Source organism: Salvia miltiorrhiza, chromosome 8, assembly GCF_028751815.1.
Source record: "Salvia miltiorrhiza cultivar Shanhuang (shh) chromosome 8, IMPLAD_Smil_shh, whole genome shotgun sequence".
In the NCBI taxonomy this organism is placed as follows: Eukaryota; Viridiplantae; Streptophyta; class Magnoliopsida; order Lamiales; family Lamiaceae; genus Salvia; species Salvia miltiorrhiza.
In genome coordinates this window covers 31,796,549-31,817,162 of record NC_080394.1, presented here as the reverse complement: position 1 = coordinate 31,817,162, position 20,614 = coordinate 31,796,549, and the positions used below count along the sequence as shown (strand labels likewise).

At 35.5% G+C, this 20,614-nt stretch overlaps 3 protein-coding genes across 5 annotated transcripts; 1 reads left to right on the top strand and 2 right to left on the bottom strand.

Moving 5' to 3' along the window:
• The first annotated feature begins 297 nt into the window (after positions 1-297).
• Positions 298-8,751, top strand: LOC130997730 (origin of replication complex subunit 3). Of its 3 annotated transcripts, none has more exons than XM_057923138.1 (18): positions 298-474; positions 583-750; positions 837-1,014; positions 1,119-1,288; positions 1,398-1,528; positions 2,208-2,481; positions 2,591-2,668; positions 3,050-3,123; positions 3,214-3,304; positions 3,696-3,895; positions 4,110-4,179; positions 4,825-4,907; positions 5,327-5,416; positions 5,992-6,067; positions 6,612-6,739; positions 7,091-7,267; positions 7,361-7,475; positions 8,399-8,751. In XM_057923138.1, the coding sequence occupies exons 1-18, from the start codon at positions 412-414 to the stop codon at positions 8,471-8,473; spliced, it is 2,241 nt and encodes a 746-aa protein (XP_057779121.1). In that variant the 5' UTR covers positions 298-411; the 3' UTR covers positions 8,474-8,751. The 3 variants fall into 3 exon arrangements, with proteins under 3 accessions (XP_057779121.1, XP_057779123.1, XP_057779122.1); XM_057923140.1 differs by having other exon boundaries at positions 7,356-7,475; positions 8,399-8,433; XM_057923139.1 differs by having other exon boundaries at positions 7,356-8,751.
• A 5,610-nt stretch (positions 8,752-14,361) lies between these two features.
• Positions 14,362-14,975, bottom strand: LOC130997729 (uncharacterized). The gene has a single exon (XM_057923137.1). It carries the CDS (start codon positions 14,903-14,905, stop codon positions 14,381-14,383), a length of 525 nt encoding a protein of 174 aa, XP_057779120.1. The 5' UTR covers positions 14,906-14,975; the 3' UTR covers positions 14,362-14,380.
• Positions 14,976-15,038: 63 nt separating this feature from the next.
• Positions 15,039-16,649, bottom strand: LOC130998325 (uncharacterized). Its single transcript, XM_057923753.1, has one exon. It carries the CDS (start codon positions 16,647-16,649, stop codon positions 15,039-15,041), a length of 1,611 nt encoding a protein of 536 aa, XP_057779736.1.
• Positions 16,650-20,614: the final 3,965 nt, after the last annotated feature.

The following is a 20,614-nucleotide window of genomic DNA, read 5'->3' as shown; positions in this document are numbered from 1 at the left end:
TATTTATATTTATTTATTTAAGCATGTCATTTAATTTAAATATTCATCGTGCATCATATGAATAGACGTACTAATTTTTTTTTGATAAATTAATAATATTAAATAAAGAAATTTAAAGGCTCGAACCCGAGACCTTTGGCCTCAGGCATTCTCCTTACCGCTTGGCCAACACACGCACACAATAGACATGCTAATTATAAATTATAGTAATACATAAAATAAAAAATGCCTGAAAATTCATATATTTCGATGTATTACCCATATTTTAAATTAGTGGAGGGATGGTGTGTGGACCATGTGGTCTCAACCCGGCACTAACCCTTACCATTTCCCGCCAAAGAAAGGCGGTTTCCTAAACTGCATTACCTAAAAGCCGTCAACGAGTAGAGACACAAAGAAAGAAAAATCAGAATGGCGCCGGCAGCCGATCCAGCGACGTCGCCGTCGATTTCCACCGCAAATAGTGATCTCCAGGTATATTTTCCGGTTAACTATATTTCTTCTTCCATTTCAGTGGGGAGGTAATGATAGTCGGTGAGAATTGGTAGAAACAAATTGTTAGAATTCGCGCGTCCTCTGCAGCCTTTCTTCGTTCTCCACAAAGCCGCTACGCGGAAACCCGCCTCTAAAACCAGACGGAGAATCGATCTCTCCCCCAAAGTTTCCGATGGTTCTGCTGAAGAATACAATGACAACTCGCGATTTGAAACCTTCAAACTCCTGTGGTCCAACACTGAATCCATTATTAAGGTTTTCTTCTCTACTCAACTAGATTAAGCAGCATTCCTTCTTTATGAAACGCCTAAATGTTCTAAACTTTGCACTTTAAATTTCAGGATGTCTTGAAAAACCTTAACACTAGCGTGTTTGATGAAATAAATAAGTGGGTTCATGCGTCCTTCGATTCAATTTGCGCCTGCCGAACTCGTGAGTTCAGTAGAGCCACGTCTATGTACCCTATTCCAAATAATGTACCTATTGGCGCACAAATTTTCACCGCATTGCTTTTTACTAGTAAGTCTTTCTCCCTGGAAAATTGATTAAATTTCTTTAAGCGAATTACTTTATCTCGTTTTATGAAGAAATCATCTCAGTTGTTTAATCGGAGGGATTTGCAGAAAACGTGGAATTTGTTGATGACATATCGACATTTGCCGACCTTGGTGCACATTTGAGATCGAATGGATGTTTAGTAGCAAATCTTACATCGATTGACTTCTGCGCCAAGAATGGAGTTGGCGGTTGTCTTAAAACTTTGCTACGACAGTTTCTGTTGGTCGGCATTGATGTAAGCATGTCAGCCAACTTCCTTACTCAAGGGGGGAATGTTGGTTTTTATGTGACGTGAAATAGTTTATAGAGCTAAAAATTATTCTTGCTTTCTGTTTATTTATTAGGCACCTGAGATGTCCATTCTAGCGTCATGGTATACTGAACAAGAGAACCATGACAAACCACTGATTGTTATAATTGATGATGTGGAAAGATGCAGCAGTTCTGTGTTGAACGATTTCATCGTAATGCTGAGGTACAGCAGCTATTTTTCTTCTAAATTGGCAACCTCGCAGTGTTGTTTGAAGTTTCTTAAAATGGCACTTAAACTAGGTCTATTTACTTGTGAGCTCAAATTTTCTCTCCTACCATGTGATATCATCTTCAGTTAGTTGTTGGACAGCATGCTATAGAATAGTTACATCAATTAATTGAGCCATACCATGACCAGTTTTGGATACTACTTTACTAGAAAGAATCCGTTAATATTCATGAACTCTTTATATAACTAGCCCTTCTATAATTGTAGGTTCAGTTATGAGTAGTTTTCTGTAAGACCATCACAAAGCATTCCTCAATTGTCATGATATGACTCTAGGGGGATGGAGAAGGAGAGGATGAGAAACTTTGTAGTACAAAGGTGAATTGGGCTTCGCTGTTCCTAGTTCTTAAATTATGAAATGAGGACTAACCATTCATCTTTTATGGCACTAAAGCAGTCAAAACTAGAGTCGATGAACTATGAATGTTCTATATCATTATACTTAATCAGACTACTCTTGAAGTTAGGCACGCCAGACTATCATCTTTTCTAATTACCATCCATTATATGCCCATTGTTATTTCACTCATTACTTGATATGCTTTTGTAAGTGCTGAATTTGAGACTTCAATATCCTCTGACCTGCAAATGGCAAAAACCTTGCTATTGACAGGGAATGGGTAGTAAAAGTTCCAATAATCTTGGTACTAGGAGTTGCAACTAGTGTTGATGCTCTAAGGAACATTCTGTGCTCAAGTGCAAGCTTGTATCTATCTGTTCGCGAGTTCTATTTGGGAACCCCCACTGAAAAGATGGATGCTGTCATTGAGGCTGTTCTTCTCAGAAGTTGTCAGAGCTTCAATATTGGAAAACATGTATCAACTTTCCTAAGAAACTACTTCTTAAGACATGATGGAACACTGACCTTATTTGTTAAAGCTCTAAGGGTTAGTAACAGGCCTTAGCTCTGTTTGCTTTATCTTTTTGTGAGGTAATGAGCTTATCCTATTTCACAACTTACTTCACTTAATTATCGTTTGTAACAACTGTTTCCAGATTGCTACGGCACAGCAGGTCTTCTCTGAACCTTTAAGCTTCGTTCTAAGGAAATTAATTGATGAAGAAGGCACCGAGGCAAGATCAATTTATCTATTTTTTTAATCTATATACGTCTTCTTTCAATGGTTTGTTTGTGATCTGTTAAACTTCTTTGTTCTTTTGCAAGTATCTATAGTCTTCTTGATGATTTAGAAATAAAACTTTCATAACCGATGATTATGTCTTCATTACATGGGTTCTATTTTTCGCACTAGCTTGGAGTTTTCTTGGAATTGACCCTAGAATATAGATATTACGCAACTACTGCTATGTTCTCGTGAATTTTTTTAACTATGATAATACTTCCATGTCTCTTTTTTGCCTTTCTGTAAATTCCTCAATATATATCTGATTTTATAGTTGGGGAAAAGTCTGCTCCAACCAGATACACATTTTTTATTTTAATTTTAATTTCAGGGATTGGATGGGGACAATAATTTACTCAGTGAACCTGATATCAAGCGGGCTCTTCAACTTCCATCCTTACAAAGGTTTTCGATCAAGAAACGTCTTTTATTTTAATAGACATGTTAACATGAGTTACATAGGTTTCTGAAATGGCTTTACCAACTTTATGATAGGTTTTGCGAGACTAGAGGCAACTGCATTGATTGGGTCTATGCTTTGTCTGAACTGAAAAGACTTCATCAGCTTTGGAGCTCTTTAGTTATGGTAAGAATCCAAGTAAGACAACCACAAAATTGTATCAGTTATCAAGTGGAATGGTAGTCTGCTCTGGAAATCTTGAATATTACATTAGACCTATAGTTAAACCCCCTTCTAGTTTCTTGATATGCCTTTCCGATGTACAGGGTTTGTTTCTGTTACGTACAACGACTGTATATTTGTTGGGGAAAATGCTATGGTCTTTTATCTTCTGTTTTTTTCTTGGTTATTTGATTTATCTTTTCCGGAGACCACATTATTTCTGCCATAAGATGAGACCTTTGTACTTCCTTCTTAGCTTTACTCCATTCTTGAACATCTAGACATAATATCTTGTTTTGTTTTGAATAGTTGGCCTAAAACTTCACGCCTGTACTTTTGATATCATATGTTGCAGTGTCTCTATGAAGTTGGAAGGTGCCGCAAAATCTCCCTTTTAGATTTATTCTGTGAGATGCTCAAACTTAAGCAGCAGAATTTTGGTGTTACTGATCTCAATCTAGTGGAGAAAGATTATACAACCTCAGTGCATAATCATCATTCACTTGGCTGCTTACAAGATAAAGGTTACATTGTTCGGGCATTTCAGATGTTGAGGTAATAATTTCACTTAATTTGTTAAAAAAACTGTAGCTTTCAAGAAGGGATTATATTTATGTAATATAAATTGGAAATGGTTTACTTTGCTGCACTTGTTAATATTACAAACCATGGATTTCCATAAGGAATCTTAGTAATATTAAGCGCATGTCATATCCCTTTCATTCCCTCAAAAAAAAGGAAACAAGCAGTGTGGCTTTTGTTTGTGCAGGGATTTGCCAGCTATGGAGCTGTGCAAAATACTGGATAGATGGGAAATGCTTACTAGAGGCATTGCAGAGGTATGGTTTAGTTTTTTTGGGGGTCTCTGGTTGGTATACTATATTATGTTGTTCCTAATATGGTATATTTTATCTAAATTACTCTTAGGAGCTGTAGAAAAAGTACTGCATGTCATAAATTAAGGGATCTATGAATACAGGTAAAACTAAAAATGCCTAAAATGCAAAATTTAGGAGATTGGAAAGTATATAAATATCAATGGATGCAACAGAAAGATGGGCTTTGGAGAAAAATGGCTCTTAGGAACAGACAGAATGTGCGATTGTTTAGTTTTTAAGATTTCAATCATGAAGAGATCATACAGAGTTGCAGAAAAAGAGGACATAAATGGCCCTATGGTGTAAATTGCTAGTTTTGTTGAAAAGTCTTCTGTTTCATTTGACTATCACTGGTCTTACAGTTTGCTTTCTTATAGCTTGCTTTATCTTTTTGCTTCATATCTCTCTTGATGCTGCTTTACCCTTATTGTATTCGTTACATCCAGAATGCATAGTGCAATAGTTAATCGCCTTTCCCCCTTTTTATGTTTGCCTCTTTCACAAAACTACAAGATTGATTTTATTGCAGCATTGATTCCAGATTGATGATTACCCATACTGTCGAATATATATCTGATTACCCCCGTTGAACATTGGTCTTTCCAGATTCATGAAAAAGTAAAGGAGCTACAGTCCCGAATGACATTGGAGGAGAATCAGTCAAGACGTGATTTGAGAGAGGAATCTAAGTATTTCTCAATGCCTTTCTGATAACTGCATGATATGCTCTGATTGACTCTTTTGTGTGCTCCCCCTTGACATGGACTTTCATTAAATGAAAAAGTAAAGTTATTGAGGCTAGTAGTTCATTTGTGACACTGCCATTTGCTCTTGCAAGGAATGGTGACATTTCATATTATGGACTACATCATCTTCAGGTTGTTCATTGGTTGAAATTGGTTTGATTACTGAATATTTGGCCAGCCTACTTGACACAAGTTGGTTTATGGCTATAATGCTTTAAGCCTTTAATTGATATCCTAAAATTGGGTATAATGAAGCATATAGGACAGCAATCTCTTCTTCTTGTTATTTATTTCTAGACATGTTGATTGCACAGTTCATAGTTTAATAGAACTAAGAAACCTTGTTGCTTTTTGTTTATCAGGAGGCCTACATCCAGGACTTATAAAAGTGACAGGACAAGTAAATCCCCAATCAACGAAAAAGTTGCCTCATTTCTACAATCTATGTTCAGGTACCAGTTCTAGTTGTATATATCCTAAACCTCTTTCATAATTTGGTATCACTAAATTCATTTATTCATAACTTCAATTGAGAACCGTAAACGAACAAGATTGCATGGATTTTTCACTTTTCCGAAGTATATCATTGCAACTGAATGTTACGTGCAATACAAAACTCTGAGAACAATGTAATCACGACTAGACGGTTGAGATTTCAATGATGCACCAAATAGGTTGACCCAAATGAAAACTAATACTACAACAACTTACCTTTTACCTCATGAATCTCAAATGTAAGCATCATGCATTATGAGTTGTGAGCAGAAGCATGAAGCAATGCCGCCATTTAATGTCCTGTGTAAAGGTTTACATTAGATATGAAAATTTAAAACTAATTAAATTCAGTAGGTTGATCCAGAAAGTAACTGAAGAATTGGAGTCATAGCTTGTATCTATTTATTTGTTGGTATAATCACTGGTTATCTTCCATATCGTTCTTATCTTTAGTGTCCATATTCTTCAATTATCTGATCTTTATATTTATTTCCATTTCTATTAAACACGTTCCTGTTTGATTTCATTACAGGGAACATATTCAAACCATTGAGAGTATACCTCTTCATGAAATAATCTTCTTTGATAATGTTGACAATCTCCATACAGTTGAGTATTCTGGAAAATCTTCAATTCTGTAATTTTATCAAGCTTTCTGCAGTCTCTTGCCAATGACTGAGGAGTTCTTCATATTTGGTCACCAAGCTGATTTATATTATAACAGTATCTAAAGACCTTATAATTCTGAATGAAATTTGGATAAGGTTTGTCGGGACTTGAATGCATAACTGGGTGAGTTCTTACATAACTTGAGTGACCTCAGTTCGAAGGATAACTATATTTCTGTTTAAGCATTTTGATAAGTGATTCCTTGAGTTCTGTAGAAGAGCCATATAACAGGAAAGATAAAAGAACACGGGGTTCCGAAAAATGAATAGACTTCAGAATATAAGCTGTGGTATTCATTATTTATTTTAAATGATTGCCAATAGCATAGAGGTGTTTAAAATGAAATCATAACCTTCAGAGTACTAATATAAAAAGTTTATTGGATTTACCTGAACACTTAAAAGAAATAAGTTTTTAAGATGTTTGAAGTTTTGGTAATGTATGCAACTTTAATTTGTTAACATTCTGTTTTGATCATATCAGGCTTTGATTGGAGATCCTAGAAGAAGAATCCAGGCTGACCTCTTGGAGTCAAGAAAATTCCTCAAGTGTTCTTGCTGCCGTAAGAATGATGGTGTTCTAGTTCCATCTATGCATGATACCTCTATTATGTAAGTGCACACGTTTTCTTATGGCTGAGATGGGCATTTTTCACCGTTTCAACTACATCTTCGAACCTATTTCTCAAAAGGATTATCGTTAATCAAAAAGGTTAAAAGATCACACCTTTCACTAAGGTCTGCATTGGATCACTTTTTTTTTTTTTTTGAGTGCTTCTGTAATTCTCATTTCACTTAGTCTGTCTTCATTGGATCACTGGTAATATACATAAACCGTACTAATCCTACAAAATTTAGCGTGTTGAACTGTCATTGCTCTTACACCATAGTTCAGTGATAAATTATATAACCATTCTACAGAAAGTTCGATTGACGGTTGGACTTTTCATCTGCTTGGTGTAGGTATACACTGGCTGAAGAGCATGGCGATCTCATCAATGTTCATGAATGGTTTCACTCCTTCATGGCAGTCATTTCAAATCCACCTTTAAAAGCCAAGAAAAGATCAAGAATGTCTCCATCACCTAAAAAACGAAAAGTCTCTAAAGAAGCTCAGACCAAAACTGATGCATCAATACAGTATCCTCTGCTGCCCATCTTAATTTAGTCCATTTTCTGCCTAGTTATACTTCGATGATATATGTAGTCCTTAACTTGAGCGTCAAAGAGCAGAATTTTGCAGGGCAGTAACAGAGCTACAGATCACAGGGCTGCTTCGGATGCCCACCAAAAGGCGCCCAGATTATGTGCAGAGAGTGGCTTTCGGACTTTAAATGAATTGGAACAAGTATGTTGCTAACTCCTTTCTCTTAATTCTTGTCTATTTTTTTCCCCAAAGAGTTTAGGTGTAGAAGCAGTTAACGTCGAGTAATGTGATTCCAATTTGAGATGCCAATAAAGCCTGTCATAATCGGACGTCAAATTCTGAGAAAAAATATCGGTACAAACTACAAACTCACACAAAACTACAAAGCAGAAAACTCTGGTTTGAAAATGATTGCTTAGCAAAGACTAAAGAGGTATTTTTCACCCTCAAAATAGTACTTAGTATTTTTCATATTTTAAGTGGACACAGACAAGACTCTATTGCCTAAGTGATTACGGAGTACATTGATTTCTAGTAAATTAATTCATGTAGTATTTCTTTACACTTTGCCAAAATAGATGGGTTTCTGGCATTTCTGCACTTTTATGCTTAATGGTGTTCATTCATTTAATGCTCGTTTGGTTCAAGTAGAGGAATGGAAAGGGAATGTAATCAAATAAAGGAGTGGAATGGTAACAATAACCATTACTTTTATTGAGTGTTTGGTTAAACAATGGAAATGAATAATTAGTAAGGGATTCCCTTTCTTTTGTTTTTTTCTCTATTTTGAGGGGTAACAAATTGGGTGATTGGGTTACCCTCAAGTAAGGGTAATGGTTAACTCATTACTCAAATCAAACAAGTAATGGATTTAATTAATTGAATCATTTTCCAACCTCTAAAAATACCCCAATCAAACGTGGGCTTAGTTTGAATTATCTATCTTCTATAATTTTTGAGTGATCGTTTTTACTTTTTCATTAACGATTTATTAAATATTGATTAGTACCTAATCCCTATTGTTATTTATATGTAATAGAGTAAAGGGTTAATTGTTGAAAACTTCACCATTTCTGGCAGCAATTAAAACATGAGTATAAAACCTCTACTTTACTTGACCATAGGTAAAATTGTGCAATTGCGCCTCAACTAGCAAATTGACATGCGTAAGGCATTGGTTGTACTTGTACGCGGTCTGACAACGATCAATTTTGTCGTGATTTCATCCGATTACAACTGCAATGTGTCGTTCCAACCACCGTGAATTAGAGGAAGTTGAATTACGCGCGACCATATTAAAATTTGGTCTCTTAATTGTTTGTATCAGAATTGTAACTGCGGTCCTATATAATAACATATTTTTAAGAGTTTTTTTAGTTTTCCTTGGGATTATTCTAAGTATATATATATATATATATATATATTTTTAAATTTGTAGCTCTATTATTTCAATGAAAAATATTCAATTTTGTCCCAACGTATTAGTGTTTTAACAAAAATGTCTCATCTTTAAAATAAGTGCAAGAAGTACTCATCATATCAGTTTTTGATTATTTGTGTCTCGAAAGAAATTCTGGCGCCTGAGTGTTGACCTGAAATGTCAAGAATCCAAATTGACGAATTACGTGGAAATTTTGTTCGAAAAAAAAGTCATGTAAGCAAAACGGTGTTGTTTTATATAAACATACGCACACACAGAGTCACACATGGACACATACACACGTAGATCCATTGACACACACATTGCTGTCTCATTCTACAGTGGAAGCGGTCGTCGCTACGGCTACAAGCAAAACCTGAACTTTCCTCTTGAATCACCGTCGCTACTTTTTTTCTTCGACGACAACAGTCGTTGAAGTCAAGCCACGCCCTCATCTCTTGTTCTTTATCGAGACTAAACCCTAGATCCTAGATTTTACCAGTGCTGCCACCACTTAGTACTTCTTCTTTGGTGAAACGATGCCCCTCTCTTCGTTTCTCACATCCACCCACCACAGACACACAACATCTTGCATTCATCCCTCTTTGACGACAGCAGTTGCGCCGCCCACCTGCCCTTGTCTCCCGACTTCACGTCTCTCTCTCTCTTCTCGACTTCTCTCTCTATCTCACCCTAATCTATGAAACCTTAGATTCCCAAATGTCCATCGCCTTTTTCCTTGATTTTCGTTGATTGCTTTCGCCTTCAATTTTGATGAAGACGACGCCTTCATCCTCTCACGGTCTGAACAACATTTATTTGAGGAATAACCCTGTTATGATGCTCTATTTCACTTCATCTTGCCTCTGCTCTGGCCAAAGTTACCATAAAATTGAGTATAACTACATTTATTTGAGGAATATAAATGAATCAACGTTGATGCATGATTTACTCCAAGTCACACGGTCCAGACAACAACAACATCGAGTATAATATAGAGAGAAAGGGTTAAAATGGGGATATATATGTATGCATATATAGAGAGAAAAGATTAAGTAAAATGATTAAATGTGATGATAAATGAGAATGAATAAAAGTTGGTTCCCACTTTCATTGGAGGTGCAAAAGTTGGATTCCAACTTTTAACCTAACTTTGCAACTACCAATGAAGGCACTCAAGAAACAGCTCATGGTAAAATTGTGCATAGCTTGGACCGCACACTTCAACATTATTTCTATTTCCGCGTTGGACAATGACTCCACCTTCCATGCTTCTAGCGCATATATCCTCCATAACATCATCTTTATATTCCTGCTTGCACTCACTTTAGTTTTCTCCAAAGTTGTCCTTATAAGTCTTGATGATAATTTGAATCTCTGTCATCTTTTGATGGTTTGCCCTAAAACAGAGAATGCTATCGTCTGCAAAAACAAGACAATTGCACAAAGACGAAATAACCTTTGCTGAAGCCCCTTTTATAGGTGAAAAGGCTTAAAGGGGTTTCCATTCACTACTACCGAGTAAGATAGTCGTAATATATCTCATAACAAGCTCCACCAACCCTCACCCATTTTAAACATAATTTTTCAAAGAAAAACCCATTCCACCTTATCATAACCCTTGTTTTTTTCTTTTCCTTTTTTTTTTGAAAAAAACCATAAGCTTTACTCATCTAATTTCATAAAAATGTACTCAATTCTACCATTTTTCCTCTTCTTCATTAAGTGAAAAATTTCAAACATTGTCATAATATTATCTACTCCCTCCATCCATGATAATATTTTATACTTTTGCTTTTGGGGATATCCACAAAAAAACTTCATATTCTATTTTGGATTAATGGCCTGTTAAACCACGAACTTTGGACATATTCTGCTTTTAACCTCTAACAAAAGATTCTGCCTATAAAATCACGAACTTTAGATATATTATGGTTTTAACTTCTAACAAAAGATTCTGCTTGTAAAATCACGACTTTTTAATTGTTTCTAATTTTAACTACGTTAACAGTATCTGGTCACATACATGGCATTTTAATCTTATGTGGCTTATAACTAGTTGATGTGATTAATAAAGGTTAAACGACGTTGTTTCATACTTAAAATAAATAAATTAAATCTATCCTAATTACAATTACGCAGAATGTACCCTAATTAAATCTACGTACATGGCTGTATACTGTTCCCATAGTTAAAATAAAAAATAATTAAAAGTTTGTGGTTTTACAAGCAAAACTTTTTGTTAGAGGTTAAAACTAGAATATATACTCAAAGTTCGTGGATTTACAGACATAATCTTTTGTTAGAGGTTAAAACCAGAGTATGTCCAAAGTTCGTAGTTTTACAAGCCATTAATCCTTTTATTTTTGGACTATACCCCACCACTTATAATATCTCATTTACCCTTACTTATCTCATTTTCACAACTTTCAATACTAATTATAATACATTTCACTATTTTTAATATGCTCAACAACCTCGTCTTAAAACTCGGACTACTTCTCCTAGGAAATTTTATCATGGATGGAGGGAATATAATAAAGGGGTTATGGCAAAAAAATACACGAACTTTGAAAAATTTGTAATTTTCACCTGAAGTTTTAATTAAGCCAAAAAATATATGAATTTATGTTTTTGTTGCTTATATGACTTTCAACGAAATTAAAACTTAATTAACAGTCGAAATTAAGTCAAATATATTAATTTTTGCCTTCTTAGACCTTCGAGCTTCTAAATACTCATCATCATCAAAAGTTAGACCAACATCAGGTGAACTTCCAACTGCTAATTAAGCTCTAATTTCGCCAAAAAGTCAAACTCGGGTGAAAATTACAACAAAAATATAAACTCATGTATTTTTTGGCTTAATTAAAAGTCAGGTAAAAATTATAACTTTTTTCAAAACTTGTGTATTTTCGGCCATAATCCCTGTTATAAACCTACCGGTATAAATGCACTTTGATTTAAAGGTACAATAGAATGGAGGATAGTGTTTATTCTATTTAGAAAGCACTTGGTAATGACACAGAGGATAACATTGCAAAGACTAAGGCTGAAAATCTTTGGGCTTATGGGGTTTTACTTTTGGGATGAAAACAATGTCAGTAGTATTAAGGGATGAGGGATCAACTCTATATATTATTGATTAAATGTATTTTATATGCATATTTTGAGTGATTTTTGTGCATTTCCATGCTTAGCATCTATAATTTTATCTTATGAAGGTATTGTAAGGTTGATGGATCTTTTTAATGGTTTTAACAGATTTTGAAGAAATGAATATGATTTTGGAGAATTTTGAAATCAAGTATATAGAAAGAAAATATCAAAATTATACTGGCTATTGGAGGTTTTTAAACCGATAACCATATGAAAAGGCACAAAGAGAGAAACCAACGACGTTATTGCACATGCCAACACCCTACCCAAGTAGGGACTGAAATGAAAAAAGAACTACTTAATATAGTATAGGGTTACAAATGAATCAAAACCTGTAATATATTAAAACCTACATCATATGCTAAAACCCTACTTCCGGCGCATAGGAAAATTATCCAACTATAATTAACTTCTATATTAAAAGATCCATCTATCTAAATAATTTGAACCATGAAATCAACAGCCCATTCGGGTTGAATTTAGTTATTTTAGTTTTTTGTTCTTACACCTGTACAATACTTGAGCTATTAATTCAAGATAATGCAATCTTAAATACGAGTACAATTTAGTACTTCATCCGTGCCCCAAATAACATTCTAGCTTTTTTTTTAGGTCGTCTCTCAAATAACTTCCATTTCTATTGTAGGATACTCCACCACCACTACTAATATTATTTCATTTATTTTTATTTTTCACCTTTTCACCACTCTCAATATTAACTAGTGCATCTCCCGCGCGATGCGCGGCGATTATGATTCGTGTAGGTTGTACATATATTTTTATAATTATAATGTAAATTAATAAAATTAAAATTTAATATCAAATTTTTTATTTGCAAATTAATCTAATATTTTCATATAATCAATATAATTTATACAAAAATATAACATATGTACATATAGATATTGTATCACTTATATAAGGAGACGTGAGAATAATGAATAAACCAATATATATAGTGTTGAATAATACTAATATTCAAAAAATTGGTAAAATTTTCTCTTTTTCTATAATTCAAACTCAAGTAAAATTTCGTTCACTTCAGATAAATATTAGCCATAAGATACATTAAATCAATACCTACAAATTATTCTAAGATCTCATCATATATGAGGGATCTCATTGAAACCATTCCATATATATATAAACAAAAAAGAAAAAAAAAGAAAAAAAACGAAAAGAAAAAAAAAAAAAAACGAAAAGACCAAGATCAACAATCATAGGCAAATAAATAATTTTCTCCATGCTCTTTTTTAGTCATATTCGCAGGTTGTGCCGTAACCTTGTATATTTCTTTGTTCGATTTATTTATCCACCAAAATAGTAAATGAATAATTCTCCTACAACCACAAAGAAGGTAAAAAACAAATATTTTTTTAATTAGGCTAAAACATTAAATGGTAGAAAAAGTAAATTTTTTAGGAACACTAAATGTTCCATAATCATTCGCTCAAAAATAGTAAATATGTACTTTGTATAAAGAATAAAAAATAATAATCAAAATTTTATAGACGTTTTTTGTAAAAATACATTTGCTGATATTAGAAAATATTTGACTTTAGATTTTATAAGATATTATGTGTTACTTGATTATAATTTTATTATATTATCTATATTTTAAAAAGGAATTATTCACTTTTCTCTTTTATAGTAAGATTTAGTTATTTGGATGAGAGTAGTGAGAAATACATGCAAATACCATTTTTATATTAAGAACTTTTATTAATCAATTAATTAGTTAGATGAAAATACTGTGTTAATGTTTCATAAAATAAATTATAAAATGTAATATGCTATCATTTTATAATAATTACACAATGTCCTATCAATAATTTTTCAACATACAAAATAAATACAAATATATAATTTTAAAAAATACTACTCCCTCCATCCCACTCCAATTATTGGAGTTCAATAGGCTCACTTCTTTTGGGCACAGAGATTAATAAAACTTACTTTTTAGTGGAAAGCTAGATTGCATAGGTGCGGGGGGGCGGGTGCGGGAGCGATACGATTCCAGTGCGGGGATACGGATTTTTCAAAAATGGTAGGGTGCGATTCGTGAAGGATACGTCCGTGTTATATATATATATATATATATATATATATATATATATATATATATATATATATATAACATGGAACATTCAAAGAACTAAATCACAATATAGTTCAAAGTTCAAAGATACAATTAATCAAACAAAAGTTCTTATGTTATCCCATTAGTCAAAAACGAGTTTAACCTCCCAAAATGAAAGAGTAACATTAGAATCTCCTATGCATTGTTACATCAAGGCTGACAAATATGAAAGAGTAAAATTAGAATCTCCTATACATGTTAAAAACATCATTCGTCACGCCCTACAACTCATCCTTCAAGTCCTCATCCTCCTCGTCCACTGCTACATCAAGGCTGACAACAAACACAAAATAAAAGGAATTACCTAACAACAAAATGCAAAAACTAACTGAAAACAAAATACAATAAAATAATATAGACACTAACTCACCTATTAACATTCCACTTCTAAGAATTACTTGGTCCTTCTCCTTCTCCATCATCACAAAATAATATAGACTCCAACTCAGGTTCATCAAGAGATAGATTAGCAATTCCAAGAATTCCAATATCATCCATGGCATCAAATGCATCCCCTGCCACATCCCACATCTGAGATTCACCTTTCATATATTGTGGAGCTCTTCTTGATAGCAAACGGAGATTGCTATGTACATAGACCAAATCATCAGCACGTTCTACAGTAATCCGATTTCTTTTTGTAGAGTGGATGAATGAATAAGTACTCCAATTCCTTTCACAGCATGATGAAGAAGAAACTTGACCAAGTAATCTCACAGCAAGAGGTCGAAGATGTGGGGCTCCTATACCATAAGCTACCCACCATTTCAGTGGATCCAACTTCAATCTATCTCGTATAGAATCTTCATCACCAAACTCTTCAAAGCATCCAAAAAAATTAGCAAACTCTAGTGTTACTGCTGTTCGTGTTTCTGCATCAGGAAAAAGACGTTTGATACAATTTTTTGTCATTTTAACAATATCTGCATCGTGATTTGGTGTTTGAAGATACGGATGCTCTTTTATCCAATCCTCTGTAATGCACCTGTAAAAAATTAGAATATTAGTTGTGTTCAAAATATAAAATATCAAATATATAATAGAATTACCTTGGATTCAAGGAATGAGCCAAACAATGTAATTGAGTGTTGCTTTTACTCCACCTGTCCTCTAACACGTTGCATACAACATTCCAAAAGCTGGATTCCTCTAAGTCACTCTTCATCTCATGCTCAAAGATAACTCGTTTCACTTTAACTATCATGGTATCCCACATCCCATAAACCAAGTGCAGACAAGGTTTATCCGCATCACAAATTCTCAACATCGAATAAATCGGCTCAGTAAAACGAAGAATATAATCTACTGAATCCCACCAGCCATCATCTAACAATTTTTCTTTCACAATTCTAGCTTTCTCAATGTTATCCTCACGATACATAGACCATTGTTCACTTATCACCATCGATTGCAACTGACATTTCACATCTCTAAACCTTCTCAACATAATAATCATCGAGGCAAATCGAGTTTCAGCAACCACAAGCAATTTAAGTTTAGAAAACTCAGTGAACATGGCAAGTCTCATGGAATGATTCATTATGAAGTTCCTAATCATAACAGCACTAACAGCAATCTCACTTATCCAACGACATTCCGCATATGTGATTTCATTTGACTCGGTATTTTTTGCAGCACAAATATTCTTTAAAGCAAGATTAAGTGTATGCACAACACAAGGAGTCCAAAATACACTAGGATATGCTTGTTCAACTAACATTCCAGCAGCTTTACAAACGGGGGCGTTATCTGTTATAACTTGGACAACATTAGGGACACCAACCTCTGTTATGACATCCTTGATCAAAGTAGCGATAAAAAATTTATCTTTATACTCACCTTGACAGTTTATCGCGCGAATAAACATTGGTCCACCTTCATTTATGGCCATAAAATTGATTAGAGGCCTTCTTTGAGGGTCTGTCCAACCATCACATACTATGGTTACTCCCTTCGACTTCCATGTGCTTTTAGTAGCTTCAAGCAAAGTTTGAAGATGTGACCTCTCTTTTTTCAATAACTTGGTTCTTAGTGCATTGTAACCTGGAGGGTTATAACCTGCAACATTACTATTGGCAGCCAAACTGTAAGACTTAATAAAGTGTGGATTTTTAGCGAGGTTAAAAGGAAGCCCAGCTGAGTAGAACATCCTTGCAATCTCACCATCTAATATCTCACGAGCTTGTGCATTGAAAGCTTTTCCTAGAGGACCATCAACAATCTTCCTCTTTTTCAAAGGATCATAACCTTCTAACTTAAATGAGGAGGGCTCTACTTCAGTCATTGTTACAGAAAAAGACCCAACACTATCACAAACTGAGCGAGGCAAAGGTATATCTTTAATTTTAACTGCATCTCTTTTTCTAGAAGCTTGTTCTTCCATTTTTGACATCTCAAGTACATTGGCAACAGTAGCTTTATGGCATATGGCAATTCCCAAACCAGAATTTTTCAACAAATGATTCCTCAATCTTGAGTAAGACCCAGTATACACATTTTTGCAATACATACATTTAAATTTTGTATTTCCACCCCCTTTACCAATTTTCGATTGCTTCTCTACATATTTCCACAAAGGCCAACAGCTAGAACTCTCCTTCTCATTATCATTTTCATTTGTATCACCATCAGCATGAACAGAACTTGAAGAATCCATTTCACAAATGAAGAGCAGAGCAATGGAAGCAGGGGAAGCTAGCAAGGAAGACTTACTGGGAATAATACTCGAATCCAATTCCAAAGAAATCAAACAACACAGAGAGAGGGATGAGAGGCGGGGGTGCTGACCGCTCTGCCGGAGACGACCGGGCGCCGCTGCTATCGTCGCGGGGCGGCGCTTCTATCTGCCGAGCGTTCTGCTGATAGAGAGAGGGATGAGAGGCGTGGCAGTGGTGTTGGGCAGCGGCTGGTGGCGGTCGCCGGAGGAGGCGATGGCGGTAGCGGTCGCCGGAGATGGGTGAGAGAGCGAGAGACTGAGAGTGCGGTCAGAGTGAGAATTCTGACTTCTGAGATAGCGTGGCTGCGTGAGAGAGTAGGGCAAAAATTTGAGAATTTGAAAAAACTGAAAAATTGCAAAATAGCCCCCAAAAATTGAAGTTTTTCAAATTAACCCCCAGTGCACCCTATTCACACCGGATTCGCGAATTTGACGCACCGGATTCGCGTATCCGAATTTTTTTTTTTAAATTTAATGGGGGGATTCACCACGTGGCGAATCCCGTGCGAATCCCACGCGAATCGCACCCGCACCCGCCCCCTGTGAGTATCCGATACTGCAATGTGCTATTTTTTGGAGAATCCGTGCATTATAGGTGGAAAGTGGTGGGGTCCACACCAATTAAGTACATTTTTTTTACTCAAAATATAAAATGAGCTTATTAGAGTGAGACCTCCCAAAAAGAAAAGTGGGCCTATTGGAGTGGGACGGATGGAGTATATGATTCTTGCATGCCCATATAACATTCTATTTTTTTTTTTTGTTTCTTTATATAAAACACATAATTAATTATTTTTGTGCTAATTGCTCTTTAAAATTTAATGTTTTAGCATAATTACATAATGTTCTATTAACAAAGTTTTAATATATAAAAATACATGATTTAAAAAATCAGAATATTAGAATGTATTGATAGAAAAAAGGTAAAATAAAAGTGTTTGGAGTAATTTTTTTCTTGATGACATATGTAAATTTAATCTTATGAGTTCTTAAAAAATCAATTAATTGTCTGTCGTCTAAGAACAAAAAACAAAACTAATTGATGCGGTTGGTTTGTAGAATACATGGTTGACGGTTTTTTTTTCCATTTATAATTTTTCCCTTAATTTCCAATTATATCCTTGAAATTGAATTTAATTACATTTACTTTACTTTTTTTATATATAAAGATTATAACACATTTTCATCACTTTTAATACTAATTATAAGAGTACATTTTTCATCATTTTCAATACACTTAAAATTCGTGTCTCTCCCTTCTAATGATTATTTTGGGGACCGGAGTAATATTCACTGTCTTTTTTTGGGTGAATGGTCAAGGTTCAATCCTCAAACTCAAATCCCTTCCACAAGTGTGTAATAAAAATAAGAAATGCTTTTCAAAGTTATAAATAAAGTAGATATCGTGTGCGTGTATTAGCTAAGCGGTAAGTGCTTAATGTCTAAGGTCAAAAGTCTGGGGTTTGAGTCCCCTCTGACACGATCTTTTAATTTCTTTATTTAATATTATAAATTTATCAAAAAATAAATAAATAAAGTAGATATCTGAATACAAATAGGTAGGCAGTGAAAATGGAAGGGAGCAGTTCTCTAACCCTAACTAGAGTTTCTGTCTTGTCGGTTTCTTTCTCCCTCTATACGTCTACAATTTGCCACAATTTCATGCTATTATCATTTAGTTGAAAACTATCATAAAATCATATTACTATCCCTGCTAAACTTTTTTTTTTTTGATCAGAAAAAATTTCATTAAGATAACTGTGGTACCAGGGGTACCTAAAAATTCAAACAAGAAGAGAGAAAAAAGGAATCAGAACACCAAGAAATGAAGCTCGATTCCTTTGCAACAATACCAAAAGATTTATTCCAACTCCAAATTCTTCCTTTAATTTCCAGCATCAAATTTTGGATCCCCCACGTTTTCCCTTCAAATCTGCTCTCGTTACGTCGTTTCCAAAGAAGCCACACCGTGCAAATCCAGACCGCCTTGAGCATGTTACCGCTCTTCTTTCCTTTCCCAAGATGAATGAACCAATTGTAGTGCTGCTCCAGCTTCATGGGTCTCGCTGAAAAGATACCAATCCACTTCTGGATCTCATCCCACACTTGTTGAACTTTATGACAGTGCAGGAACAAGTGGTTTACTGTCTCTTCACTAGCCACACACCCATTACACCAAGACTCCTCAACATTCACTGCGACGTTTCTCTTAATCAAATTATCACACGTAGCTAACCTGTTTCTCAGACATCTCCAAGCGTGGACTTTGGCCTTATGAGGGATGGGTGACTTCCACACCGTTGCCAGAAGATCTACTGGAGTGTTAGTTGTGGGCTCTTCAATTATTGTAGGTGCAATAATTTGATACGCAGATTTTGTCGAGAATTCTCCATCTTTAGTCGCCTTCCAAGTCCACTTATCCTTCTTACCTGCACAAGGAGCAAAATCAGACAAGTACTCGCTCAAGGACTCGATCGCCCCCCTCTCCCTCTCAAACAGCTCCCTACGCCAAAGAAACTCCCACTCCCATTTACCCTCAACCCACCTGCCCGACTCCCCGATGGACGCCTCCTTATTACCACATAACTGGAACAATCTAGGGAAGACAAAACGTAACGGTTTTTGTCCCACCCACCTGTCTCCCCAGAACTTGGTATCAAACCCATCACCCACTAGACGTGATAAGTTTTGAACAAACCAATTCTCGGCCGACCCCCCACAACCTTCAACAATCTTTGGCCACCATCCCCCTTTCGGATGCCTCTTCCCCAACCTCAACCTACCCTCTTCCCCCCACTCCACCTCCCCAAAAATAGATCTCACCACCCTTGCCCACAGAGACTCCCTTTCTTGAAGGTACCTCCAAACCCATTTCACCACCAAGACTCGATTAAACTCCTCTAAATTTCTAAAGCCCAACCCACCTTCATCAAATTTAGAACAAAGATCACTCCATTTAATCCAAGCCAAAGACTTCGATTCACCATTCCCTCCCCATAAAAACTTGACAAAGATAGAATTGACACGTCTCACGATGGTTTTAGGCATGAGAGAGAAGGAGAGCTGATAGATAGGAATGGCTTGCAACACCGCTTTAACCAAAGTAATACGACCAGCTAAAGACAAATTCCTCACCTTCCAATCTACAACTTTCTTTTTGATTTTATCGGCAATGTTATTCCAATCACCGACGTTATTGCATCGGCCCCCGATTTTGATACCAAGATACTTGAAAGGCAATGAGCCAACTTTGCATTCCAGAATATCAGTCATCCTTCTTACCTTCACCTCCTCGACCCCCACTCCAATCAAACTGCTTTTTTCGTAATTCACCTTCAACCCCGAAACAAACTGGAAAAGATGTAGAATATTCTTGACAACAGCTGCGTTCCTCTCACTACCATTAAGGATAAATATTGTGTCATCGGCGTATTGAAGATGAGAAATCAGCACATTCTCGCTCCCCACTTCGGCAGGGAATAACAATTGCTTTGACGTTGCTTTCTGAATCAGCGAATGGAGTCCTTCAGCTGCAATAAGGAATAAAAAAGGAGACATCGGATCTCCTTGGCGTAGACCTCTTTCCATCGAAAACTCCCCCGACGGCGATCCGTTGACCAACACATTTGCCGACGCGGAAGAGAGACAGCCATTAATCCACTTCCTCCACTGAGGATCGAAGTTAAGTAATTCCATCATGGCGTCAATGAAATCCCATTCGATCGAGTCATAGGCCTTTGCAAAATCAATCTTGAAAAAGATTCTGCCGAGCCTCTTCTTTTTTGCCTCATTAATCAGTTCGTTCAAAATTACTACACCATCAAGAATGAATCTTCCACAAATGAAGGCACTCTGATTGTCGGAAATGATTGAGCCCATGACTTCTTTCAATCTCCTTGCAAGGA